This window comes from Sander lucioperca, chromosome 11 (genome assembly GCF_008315115.2).
Source record: "Sander lucioperca isolate FBNREF2018 chromosome 11, SLUC_FBN_1.2, whole genome shotgun sequence".
NCBI lineage: Eukaryota > Metazoa > Chordata > Actinopteri > Perciformes > Percidae > Sander > Sander lucioperca.
This window is the reverse complement of record NC_050183.1, coordinates 730,290-742,898: the sequence shown is the minus strand read 5'-3', so window position 1 is coordinate 742,898 and position 12,609 is coordinate 730,290. Positions and strand designations below refer to the sequence as shown.

General features: G+C 39.6%; 2 protein-coding genes and 1 long non-coding RNA gene across 5 annotated transcripts; 1 reads left to right on the top strand and 2 right to left on the bottom strand.

The window, feature by feature from the left end:
• The first annotated feature begins 261 nt into the window (after positions 1–261).
• LOC116055451 lies at positions 262–747 on the top strand. The gene is made up of 2 exons (XR_004106291.1): positions 262–376; positions 617–747. It is a non-coding gene; the product is annotated as an uncharacterized LOC116055451 (long non-coding RNA).
• Positions 748–845: 98 nt separating this feature from the next.
• On the bottom strand, positions 846–4,350 carry ccdc124 (coiled-coil domain containing 124). Of its 2 annotated transcripts, none has more exons than XM_031307462.2 (5): positions 4,215–4,350; positions 2,773–2,950; positions 1,811–2,009; positions 1,555–1,660; positions 846–1,410 (listed from the first exon to the last, which is right to left on the bottom strand). In XM_031307462.2, exons 2-5 carry the CDS (start codon positions 2,929–2,931, stop codon positions 1,206–1,208), a joined length of 669 nt encoding a protein of 222 aa, XP_031163322.1. In that variant the 5' UTR covers positions 2,932–2,950; positions 4,215–4,350; the 3' UTR covers positions 846–1,205. The 2 variants fall into 2 exon arrangements, with proteins under 2 accessions (XP_031163322.1, XP_031163323.1); XM_031307463.2 differs by having other exon boundaries at positions 4,192–4,308.
• A 658-nt stretch (positions 4,351–5,008) lies between these two features.
• cluap1 (clusterin associated protein 1) lies at positions 5,009–10,749 on the bottom strand. Of its 2 annotated transcripts, XM_031307479.2 has the most exons (14): positions 10,577–10,749; positions 10,190–10,257; positions 9,978–10,089; positions 9,480–9,564; positions 9,196–9,375; positions 8,817–8,912; positions 8,227–8,310; positions 7,988–8,121; positions 7,589–7,730; positions 6,918–6,996; positions 6,704–6,814; positions 6,527–6,576; positions 6,146–6,205; positions 5,009–5,370 (listed from the first exon to the last, which is right to left on the bottom strand). In XM_031307479.2, the coding sequence occupies exons 2-14, from the start codon at positions 10,209–10,211 to the stop codon at positions 5,194–5,196; spliced, it is 1,332 nt and encodes a 443-aa protein (XP_031163339.1). In that variant the 5' UTR covers positions 10,212–10,257; positions 10,577–10,749; the 3' UTR covers positions 5,009–5,193. The 2 variants fall into 2 exon arrangements, with proteins under 2 accessions (XP_031163339.1, XP_031163340.1); XM_031307480.2 differs by lacking the exon at positions 6,146–6,205 and having other exon boundaries at positions 10,577–10,748.
• Positions 10,750–12,609: the final 1,860 nt, after the last annotated feature.

Here is a 12,609-nt window from a genome sequence, read left to right as displayed (position 1 = left end):
GCATTAAATGGGCTGTCACATTTGGCTTTTACTAGAAACTACGCGACCACTCCTGCTCTCAGCAAACCCTTCAGAGGACGACTTCTTTAAGATACTGGAGGAGAGGCATCAGCTAACTAATACATCCGGCATTGAATAACCAGTGAACAATGCCTTCTTGTGGGAATACCTGAGCTTTAGCATTTGCCATTTACGCTGCAGGTAATGAGACAATGGCACTAACTTGAAAGACGGGAGTAACATTTCAATCAAGTCACATTTGCTGCATCGAACAGAGCAGTTGTTATGGGGAGTAAACCTGCACAATTACAGTTATCTCTGTAGCCACTTGGTCATCTAACCATATCTTAGATTAAAGTGAAAGCATCAGGCATTTGTTGTTGTATGCCTAAAACAAACAGTGAATATATCTTGGAAGAAAACGTACTTTGCACTGTATGTGTGTATATTCAGGGCAATACTCTTAGTCCACTGGCAACGGTGGCTTCAATGTGTAATGCCAAATGTTTTGGTATTTAAGCAAACAAGACTCATTTGAAGAAACTGGTTAGTCACTTGCCAAAGTAACTAAAAGGACAGAAAAAAAAGTAATTATTATAGTAATTTGCAGCCATAGCTATTTTAAAGTGACCACGATTGTTGCTGGTGAACATTGTTTACCCTAGAAACAAAATTATAGTCAACTTTCTCCTTGAATGAAAAGTAAAGTTTAAACTCTGTAACTTCATCTTCTTTTCGGAACAGCAGCAGTTGGCCAAAAATGTTTGACTTCAGTGTGTGACTTGATGTATATGTGCCTCCTACCAACAAAGAAGAAGTCTTGCATTTCAAAGCAACAAGAGATGTTGATGATCGAGTGGTGAACTTTAATAAGTTACTCTCAAAACATCTGGCTTCCCACCTCCCCACAAGGTGCTAGGGAAAAAAATGTAATTAAATGTATTCGATGCTGAAGTGCCACATTCAAGGCCACGTGCACAGGCATCATGTGTGACCTTGATGGGGGGGGAAATGAGCTTCTCCTTGCTAGTCAATGGAACAACCAAGCTCATCTGGCATTGGAGAGATTGTTTCTGGGCGGGAAGTGGTGAAACTCTTATTAGCAACACTCGTTTTTCAATTCTTTTTTTCAATTTTTCATTGGTAGCCTCCTATGTGCATAGGCAGACAGTTTTCAAATGGAGTTATGAGGGGAAAGAGTGCATTCACTTTGAGTTGTAGGTGGCAAAGCATTGGTTCAGGGGGTTCTCTGGCGACTTCATCCACTCCTTCTTCAACATTTGCTTCAGCTGCGACAGCCTCATGTTGGGGTTCTCCTGTTTTAAGCGAGGCATGTTGGCCTCCTCATAGGCAGCAAACGCTGCTTTCATCCTCCGCTCCGGGTGGTGATCCAAGTCCTCAGGCCCAGTGCTGGAGACAGGAAGAGAGGATGCAATGATGGCTTGTTTCCATACACAAGTCGTCAATTGTTTCATAAGCCTAAGAAACTTAATTCAAATCAAAATCAGAGTAATCACAGGCACAATAGGATATCACACGCGGTACAAATTGTACCTGAGCACAGCGATGGCATCTTCTATTGTTCTGGCTTCCACAGTTCCTTCCTCAAGGATAATTCTGTTCACGTTCTCCTCCAGTGGAATCTCCAGATGGCTCTTTTCTGTGGGAAGAAATTTAATTTGGATAGTAAAGAAAATGTACTGGCTTGATCCCCATAACACCCAATTCTGTTTGACTTTTATCTCCACTCATGTTTCATCTTTATTCTAACCAGCACACTTCTGTTGTCCTCTTAAAGCTGAAAATGTACCTTTCGGTTTGAGCTCTAGCTCCTGCTGTTGCTTGAGCTCGTTCTGAAGCACCTCGTCGATCTGGGCACGAGTCACTTTTCCTCCAGGTCCAGCCTCCCTCTGGGCTCTGCCTTTTATGCTAGAGCTCTCCTCATCCAGAAGTCGTTGGTTTTCCTTTTTCCTCTCCAGAAGCTCGAGCCTCTTCTTTTCCTTTTCATCCTGCAAAGGCAGAAAGCTGCCTCATCAGACTTTTGTGCTTAAGAAAACATGTTGTTCTAAAGTAGTTTGGCCACTACATGCACTATGACGCGTCATTTCACTTCTGCATGTAATTGATCAGATATGGAGTTATGTCCAACTCAAACTGAGGAGTGTCTAATAAGGCAGTGATAGCAACAGTAAGTCCAGTACATTGAGTATAGCTAAATAATGCCCCCCTCTCTCTGAAGAAAGCATAAATATGCTTTAAGTTGCTCTATAGTTGTTTCGTTGCATAAAATATACATGGCTTTACTGAAGTTTACTTAAAACATGCTGATCTTGTGATTGCTTAAATGCTCATAACGGTATACCTCATTTGTTCCATTCTTGCTGTTGTTTGTTCTGTAACTACTTACTAACACCCCACTGGGGACAATTAACATTTAGTCCCATCTAGACTTTAGACCTGTGGAAATGTGTGAGTGTATGTGCAAAATAAGAGGCCACAAGCAGGGTTCCTGTCCAGATCAAAAACTGCACAAACAAATGTGAGAGTTCTGCCAGCATCTCGGTCTTTTGATTACATGTATTTATTGTTCCTTGCTTATTTATGTTTTAATTATTTCAGCTAAAAGTTAAACTGACTGTACACACATCATCCAAGAAGTAGCAAAAGAAGTATCACAGTGACGAAACAAAACAGTAAATTCTTGAAGACAAAGTGAGCAGCACGATTATGAATTTTCCCAAATTTAAACATCACACTGAAGAGACAGCTCACCTTTCTCTGTCCTTTTTTGAGAACATGTTTGTCGGTTTCCTGCCATAGAGCATCCTCTTCCTGCTGCTTCTTGCGGGCGTCTGCCACTGCCTTGGCCTCGGCCTTGCGGGCTTTGGCTGTGGCCGCCTTGGAGTTCTCGCCCTGGAACTTCTTTGGCATCCCAGCAGCTGCTCTTCAGCTGAGAGACCAGGAAAGACAAAAGACCAATCAGAAGAGTTTGACTGACAAGAGAGTTTTCAAGCTGCTCAATACTGAGATTATATATATATATATATAGTGCTGCTCATAAGTATTCATATCCATGGTCAAGTTGACTAAAAAGAGGAATAAAAAAATCATCTTTTGGAAATTGATCTTAATGCCTTAATTAAAAAAATGAGGAAAAATCCGACCTTTTAAGGACACCAATTTTTTTTGTGAATGAATAATGTATTGTAAATAAATAAATGTTCTTCCTTAAAATACAGGGACCATAATTATACATACCCCTATGTTAAATTCCCATAGAGGAAGACAGATTTTTATTTTTAAAGGCCAGTTATTTCATGGATCCAGGATACTATGCATCCTGATAAAGTTCTCTTGGCCTTTGGAATTAAAATAGCCCCACATCATCACATACCCTTCACCATACCTAGAGATTGGCATGGTTTTATTTCAGTTAGCCTAATAGCTGGTTTGATTTGCATTGATATAGATCTGATCTCAGTTAGCTATTAGGCTTTTCCTCATTTTTTAATTAAGGCATTAAGATCAATTTCCAAAAGATGATTTTTTTATTCCTTTTTTAGTCAACTTTAGCATGGGTATGAATACTTATGAGCAGCACTGTGTATGTATATATATATATATATATATATATATATATATATATATATATATAGCCTTTTTCCTACAATGTCGAAACCCTACATAATAAAATATTTTTTGTCAAATGGGTAAATATTTTTCTTTTTGGTGTATTGTAAAAACTGTTCAACATGCAGTATTTAATATATGGGTAATGTGCCGCAGCTTTTAGATAGATGAGTAGATATTTCTATGGTAGTAGTCTAACGTCACCTAAATCATTTTCGTATAACGTGTGAATACATTCAAGGAAGCCCATTCTTAGTTAATTATTACATAATTAAATATAACTATTCTTGTTAGATGGCCACCATAACTAAGCATCGTTTAAAAAATGTGGATTTTCAAACACAAAACAGACGAGTTGGTAAAGAGTAGGTTAACTATGTTACGCCATAAATTAATTATCTAAAAGCATACAAACGATTGCAATGTCGCTTGCCAGTGAGTTAGCTATTGCTAGCTGATGTTAGCCTGATAAACAACACTGGTTTACTTGTCAACGAGCCGGCCATTCCATATTTAATTTTTTGCCGACATTTAGCTAAGAGGATAATGATCACAATACACACAGTGTAAACATGGTTTCATACCAGTATGAGAGGAAAAACGGGTCGTAAGTAGACGACAGTTGACTATTGTTTCGAAGAGGCATCAGCCTACCTCCTCTCTGAAACCAGCGCGCACTCTAATGACGTAGCGTGTCCTTTGACATTTTATTTCTATGGTTACAGGGTTGCCCACTTTTACACTTTATACTCGTAAAAAACAATCCTTTTAACTTGTTGGACAAATACTACTTGGTTGCCAAGTGTTACATTTGTATCTGAATGTCATTTAGGAATATTGAATGATTATTCATTACGGAAAATTTAGAAGTCATTATTGCCAAAGATCAAACATAATGTCCTAGACAGCTTAACATGTATTTGAAAATCATCCCTCTATTTGTGAACACATTTTGCCTCATAGTCCTTAATTAGGAAGTCAATTATTCCAGAGAATGTCTGTTTAAAGAACCTTATGTGCTACTATGAAGATCAAATTTTCCACATTGCAACTGCAAAGTCTGTTTGTTATTCTTGATGTTTTTCATTTGAAATTTGTCCCCCTCTAAAAGTCATTTTTGACCATATGTAAAACAATATAAACCTACAAGTTGATTTAGTGTAAAAAAAAAAAAATACACTTCATGTAGATACAAATGTAAAATCTGACAACGTAGCATTTATCTAAACGCTACAGCAGAGTTAAAGTAAAATGAAGTGGAGTATAAACTATAAAACTGCACAAAATTTAAATACTCAGCTTCTACATATGACTGATTGGCTCTTAGGACAATACCATTGTATGCTGCTGTCATACTTGAGTCAAGGGACACAGAGGAGACATTAAATTGTTAATATTTTATTAAGGTAAACAGTTTACACAAATACTAAAAAAATACGAATTATATTGATTGTCTATGTTGCAATAACAACACGATGGAACCTAATAAATGCATATGTTTCAGAAGTAATTGGTTTAATCTGAGCTGGAATACAGAAACAGCTGGAGCTCATCTGTATCCATTTAGAAGTCATTGTCGCTCTCCTCCAGCAGAGGAGGTCTCATGCCCCCCTTGGAGGGGCGAGCACCCCTGGACACTGGGCCCTCCAGACTGTTGTCCTCCAAATCCTTGCCCTCCTCCTCCTCGCCTTCATCATCATCCTCATCATCCTCGTCCACATCAATCTCGCTGTCTTCAGTCTGAAACAGCAAGCAAGCAAGCAGGGACAAATAATAATTTCAACAATTACAAAAAGATCAGAGTTTTCAGAGTCTAGTCAAATGATTCCTGGACAGTTCTTCAACACACAATGTGGAACTACAACAGGGATGGACATATTTTCATTCTAACTAAACACTGAACCATATAATGTCTCAAAAAAACTTCAATCAGACAGATCTAATCACTGAATCACCTCTTTGGCTGTAATGAAAACATGCCCAGTCCAGAACTGATTTTACTACAGGGACCAGTTAAACCATTTACCTAATTATAAGGAAAAATCCATTTCAAACACTAACACTGTTACAAACATCTGCACCAACATTCAAAAACTATACAGACCAACATGCATTACGGAAGAGACAGAAATAGAAATTTCTATATCGATGCATCAGCGGAGCAATAATTTCTCTCTCTCCAGTTACTCTTTCTTCCTCTTTTGATATCTCTCAACAACACTAACACAGGTGGTGAGGTTTATACTGTATGTATGCTTCAGTAGTGGTACGATGCAAATAATGGTCAATGTGTTCTCTGTGAGAGATAGACACTGGCCAAAACCATTGCAGCAGGTTTGCAAGCTCTGGGCGTACTTCTCCTCCACCTTGTTACCTGTATGAACACCTCTGACATGGGCTATGCCAGGAAACTGACGAGGAACAGTCCCTACTGCGTCAGAGAATTTGAGAATGGATTTTTCCTTTAAATACACAGAGGAACAAGGAGCAAACTGGAACCTGATCCCGCACAAACCTTTCCTTCCTGTTGTTTTTTGGCACGAGGGATTGACCTTCTGGAAACAGCTAAAGAGGGCTTTTAAAATGTGTGTGAGAATGAGAAATGTGAAGGAGAAAAATGAATGAGAAAAATAAGATACAGAACAGAGTACAAAATGGAAACCTAAAGGGATGTGAACCTGATCAAAGGTAGTTCACAGGATACCTAAAAAATGATAAACAAGTAAACAGCAGGTAATTCTGTCAGACAGCACAGAGAGCACCAGCTAGGGCTACTGGCAGTGAAATCAGCAAAAAAATTCAAAAATTGTAACACACAAAATTATAAGATGCTTGCTACTTCAGCCTTAATTTAAGAAGAAAAAAGAAGGCATATTGTATTGATGACAGTACTAACCTCATCACTATCACCACCCTGCATGTTCCCGATGAATCGAGCTCTTCTTCCTATGGCGCAAACAGAGGCAACACAAGGTTATGTTAAGTTTGATGATAAGTTTTAATGGATTAACATTTTGTTACGACAGCATCTTGAGTAGCAGTTTGTTGATGCTTGCTGGCTATGTCTGTGTACCTGCCATGATGCCGTTTTGTGTGGGCCGCGGCTTAGAAGGTCGACTCTCGTCCATGTCGCTGTCTGAACCTTCATCCTCTGGAACGTCCATGTCAGAATCCTCATCTTTCACTGCAGAAAACATACTTTATGAAACAAGTGTGTGAGATCATAAAAGGGGTCGATATTATGTGACTATTGCTTTGCTTTCACAGTGTGTGATTGGTTGTCTCACAGGAACTCCTCGTCAGATCCCTCTCCTCCTCCTCCTCCCTCAATACATGCTGCATCATCCTCATTATGTTCTCAGCCTCCTGCAGTGGAAAGAAAAGGACAGACATATAGAGCCAGCATAAAGAGGGTCGATGAGAGAGGAGGAGCGTACATTTGCACAAACCTTCATACATCTGTAAAATCCAATATCCAAGCCCTTTCAGCTTAATGTCTCTATTCTCCTGCACCCACTGAATTCAGAGTACAAGTAACTCCCATTCATGTTTGTGAACAGTATGTCTTACTTCTCATCATCACAGGCCAGTAAATTATATTTTTACATAGAAAGGAATGATGCTCTTACGTCGTTTAAGCAAGTTCAAAACATGAGAAGACTAAATTAGTCCCTCCTTATGGAAAAAATGGGAAAAGACTAAGGTGTTGGTAAGTAAAGTTCTTCCATTCACAGGAAAGCTGACTTGTTTCCATATTTTTTTTTACATTTTTGTGTGTGTGTTTTTAAACCAATGTTTGCAAACCTATGCAGGCCTCTGGGTTATGCTGAGCAGTACAGAGACAAAGTTGCAATATGCTCTAAGCAAAAGTATGTGTTAGTTATATACAAGCAGTTCCATAGGAAACCCTTTTATAAAAAATTTAAGGATCACTGTTTTATGTATCATACACACACACCTCAAACCTCTCCTGCTCCAGCCTATGGTATTCATCCAGCTGAGACTCCAGGAAGCAGAGGTTCCTGAACTTCTCCACAAAGGTTTCATATTGCTTTTGCAGATCTTCCTCAATCTTCTCATATTCATCCATGAAAGCCGGCCTTAAAACAATAGGAGACAAACAAGCACTTACAGAAGAAGTGAGGACAGACATTCCAACTTGTCAGTCAAGATTTTGTTTAAAGATTTGGTGTAAGTCGCAGAAAGAAAACCTTAAGGCGGCTCGAAGCTTAGACATAGCACAACTATTTCAAGAACTCAACTCAAAATCAAGGTGACTCGCATTTACTCTGAGCATTGTTTTAATTTCCTTTGTCATTTTGCCTTTAGTCTGCTACCTGTCAGGTTGTGAACTGACCTGACACTCTGCAGTGTCTGGAGCCTTTTCCGATTCCTCTCCAGCTCCTGCTTCTTCTTTTCTATCTTAGCGTCGAGACTGGTTTCATCAGAAACAACGTTGCTCAGCATGTCTTTCGTCTCCTCCACACTTTGCTTGACATCAACACATAAGGCATGGTGGCAGATTCAGTGCCATTTCATAGATTAAAAACAGGTCCTATGTGCATTTTTATGAGGATTGTCAGGATGAATACACACCAAAACCTCCTTGATGGCAGCTCTCAGGGCCTTTTCAGTCTCATTGATCTCCAGAGGTCTAGCAATGGCCGCAGTTCTCATTTCCTGTGGGAAAACAAAGACAGCAGAATAACTTCCTGCATCACCTGAATCAATGCCACTAATGTCTTTTTAAATAGACTGCATTACAACTGTAGAGCTGTTATCATATGAGAGCAACCATTTTGGTTTACTGCATAAACACAAAGCCACATCTTGCTACCTGCCCCATCAGCACTCACAGTGGAATAGCTCAGGGTTAAAAAGTAACTTGATGGCAAATGGTAATTGTAGGTCAAATTGGTGTTAAAAACAGAAGTTCCTTTAAGAAAATACCAATAAGGATTAAAGGATTCTATTTACAGTACATATTAGTACATGTCTTTTCAGACTAAGATATTACCATGTTTCCTCAAATGCACTGATATCACTGTATACAATTGGCCTTCAAACTGCTAAACTTTCTATCCAGTCTGGGTCTAGTCTATGAAGAGACCAGGATTGTGAGGACTCAAGATCAAGGTAAATGGAAACCAGTATGTGTGTCTGTTAATATCTGTGTTTTCCCTCACCCTTAAGTCCACTTCTTTTCCCAGTAAATCATAGAGAGATGCTCCTTTAGATGTGACCTCGGATGCCAGCTGCCGAGCTGCTTTAAGATCTGAAACCTAAAGTGAAGACCGAGTGAGACCTAATCAGCAACACAGTTTTCTCTTCCACGTAGGATGTGATAAAAAAAATAGATCAATAAAGAAGGGAGAGAGCAAATAGGAAATAAAATAGAAAGGAGAAAAAATACAAATTACATTGAAGTTTTATACAAAGGAAAAACCCAAAGATATTAAATAGTATGGGTTGTTAAGTCAAACATATGCTATTGACTACAGGTACACTGTTTTAATCTGAGAGTCGACATCAATAACATAACAATGTGTTTAAATTGCATCTCACCTTTGAGCTGAGATCGAACTTGAACTTGCTGTTGTCCTCCTCGATTAGGTCTCCCAGGGCCATCTGCTTGGTCTTCATAGCACTGTACAGCACTGAAGTAATCTTCAGCATCTCTTTTACTGCGTAGCCATCGGCCTGGTAGAGACGCTTGGTGTTCACCTTGATGTGAGCCTTAGTTGCCTGCAACCATGTGAGACACTGGTTAAGACAGACTAAGCAGGCATTCAATAGTGAAGAGTAATCTGTACATTCTTTATATATTAAAAAAAAGAAGAAGATGTTACCATAAACTGGGCCACGGCCTTGATGAAGAATATTCTGTCTGACTCTGTATCTACGTCAGTTGGGATGTCCATCTGAGGCTCATATCTACATGTAAAAGGAGAAAGAGATGAATAGGGAGCAAAAGACAAAGAGCTAAATATATCACAGTATCCTCCATTACATACTTGATGTCAATACATAGTTTTGGCTGATTTAAGTAAAAAAAGACATCTGATCCAAACCAGGCAGTGGGCATAAGTTAGTTAATGCTTCCAGTTAGTAAACGTATTAACTACAGTGAACTGAAAAGGGACCCTTTCCCCTTCCTAGGAAGTTCCACATATTGCAAAGTACAACTTTATAGTGTGCAAAAAATGTATTGGGGGAAAAAAGAATATTAAGTGGTTAGGCCTATTTATTGATTGATCAGTAGGTGGTGTTAAAAAAAACAAAAAACATCACAGATTTATGGATTGGACTTTTTTAAACTTGAAGAATGTGGATTTTTTGAAGCATACCTCTTTACGAGCCATATTAGGATTTCTGCAACTAAAGTGAAATTTGGTGTTCTGAAGTTCTCCATAGATATCAACCGAGGATACCCCAGGGCCCTCATCATTTCTGTGAAATCTGCCAAATGAAATGCAACTCCAATTACCATGTACATAGACACAAAACAAAGATAAAAAGAGATATAGCTAGCTAATGTTAATGACATACAATCACTTACTTCTTAAGTCTCGGAAGGACATTTTGACCTGCCAGCGCTGTACAGCAGAATATGCACTGCTTCCTCCTCTGGCAACAAAGGAGAGAGGATGTATTTACAGACAACCAAGCTAATGCACATCGATTTGTCTCGGTCGAAGATAAGGATCGAGGACGTCGTAGTGATGCTGACCAGTCATGTGACGTTAACGTTAACTACTGTAGCAGAGTCTAGATTCTGGCTATGCGAAAGCTAACTAGTTAGCAAAAAGCTAGCTAGCTAACGCTTGATGTCGCCGGTGGTTAGCGGCAGGTCAGCCTGTAACAAGTGATGATTTTTCAAAACTACCTAATTAACGGTTAGCAAATGCAGCATATCGTGTTTACGGGCTGATAGTGGCTTTGTTACCTTTCGTTGTTGTAGCTATCTGAGCAGCTAGGTGTTCATTCGCCTCCACCGTAGATGGTCTCTATGGAAACTGTCAACTGATACTTGTCCTACGGAAGCTCAACGTGGGTAAAAAGATTAAGGAGGACCTTTTGATTACAGTGGCATCAGGAACATCTGCATATTGTTTCTGATGATGATTTCATGACTTAATGGATTCCCCTAACGTGCACAACGTTTACACTGTGTTGGGGCATGCTTTTTGTTGTTCCTCTTGGTTATAAATAAATACAGTTAAAATATATGTGGCTATTTAGTTGTTGTAAAGCCACTTCCCAAAGTAGCCAAACATACAGTAATGAATTATAGAATTTATAGAAATTATAGAAATAGGGAAATCGTATGAATTTGGACAGCATGACCTAAAGATTAATATCTGTGGTTTTAGATGAAACGTATATAGGTGAAAAGAAATAAGCAGTGATGGAAGAAGTAGGCTATTTTTTAAATTTAAAAGTAGCAATACCACAGTGTAAATATACTCTGTTAAGTTAGAGTTCTGTATTCTTGCTTGATCCATAAAAATACATCACAATTTATTAGTTAACTATTTGTATGTATAATCTGTCTAGGCAAAGTGTAACAAAAGATGTCATTAATATGAAATAAACAAAAAATACAGTAACAAATATATAGGCTACAAAATAAATGTTTAAAATTAAGAAAAAAAGAGGCTGAATGGTTTAGTGCAGCATGTGCAAAAATGTTTAGGGATATGCAAAAAGTTTAGGATTTATAGTGTCTGCAATGGGCAAGTAGTCCAGGATGCAGGTTAATGCAAAGTGTATGTCTAGGGGGGGGTTAAGAGTCAATGTCAGTGGGGTCCGGGCCCTTGTAGTAAATAAGGCTGACTGCAGAGGGGAAAAAACTTTTCAACTTTTACTTAATGGAGTATTTTTAAAATTCTGGTATTGCTACCTTTTACTGTGTAAAGTGATATTGAATACCTTTCTACTACTTTCTTCCACTGGCAAAGAGCTGCAGTGGTGCAGTAATATCGGTGGCCACAGGGAGGTGACACCGCTCTCAGTCTGCGCCACAGAAGTCTTTCATATCTATGGGCTGCACTCCTGACGCAGAGCATGATGGAGCAAACTGGTGAGCCTCCTCATAACAACAACAACGCGACTGGAAATGAACCCCCTGTCTGCGGCCTCCACAGTAAACGCCTCAAAGAGCTGGAGAATGCCGCCCTGCAAACCACTTTAATATCACGAATGGAGGCGGAAACTGGGGCGGACGCCGGGAGCTGGACGGAGCAGCAGTCCGACGAGCAGTCCTCCCCGAACGGCTTGTCCTTGAACCACCGGTCGGCTCCTCCGCAGCTCTGCGCGGACACCGAGGCGGAGGAAGTGGATTCGGGTGGAAATGTCGCCAAGGAGCGGGTCGAAGAGGAAAGGACCCTGACGGACCATTTAAACAAACGGCTGCTCTCCTCGTTTCTGGAGAAGCTTAATGAAAGGGACCTGGCGCTTCCCGGTGTTCAACGCCTGGACTGTGCTGTAGCGGACGAGGACTCTAACAGGGCCGCAGATGAGTGGTGAAGCACGGGGCTGAAGAAAAGCAGCAGCCGCAACATGGATGTCATTGAGGGATGCAGGACCAATGTGCACGGAAGCACAATCCCACAACATTAAAGAAAGGCTTTCAGTTAGGCCTACCAATTTATTCTGGAAGATGGAGTGTCTGGAAATGTTATGCTTACTTTTGTATAGTGAGAATGGGTAAAAAATTAAGGAAATGCAATAAATATCCGTCATGCGATATGAAGTGCTTTTGTACTTATTGGTTACATGGCTCTGGCAGCCATAATGGATGTGTGGCAGCCATGTATGTGCATGCATCTGAATTTTGAAGTGACATGTAATCGTCAGCAGGTGTCACTATAGCTACACCAAAATCCACTTTAATACAGCACAATACCCTTAATGCCTGGATATAATCAAGATAGTTTTAAAATAAATGATCAAAACTATTTAAACAAATAAAAAAAA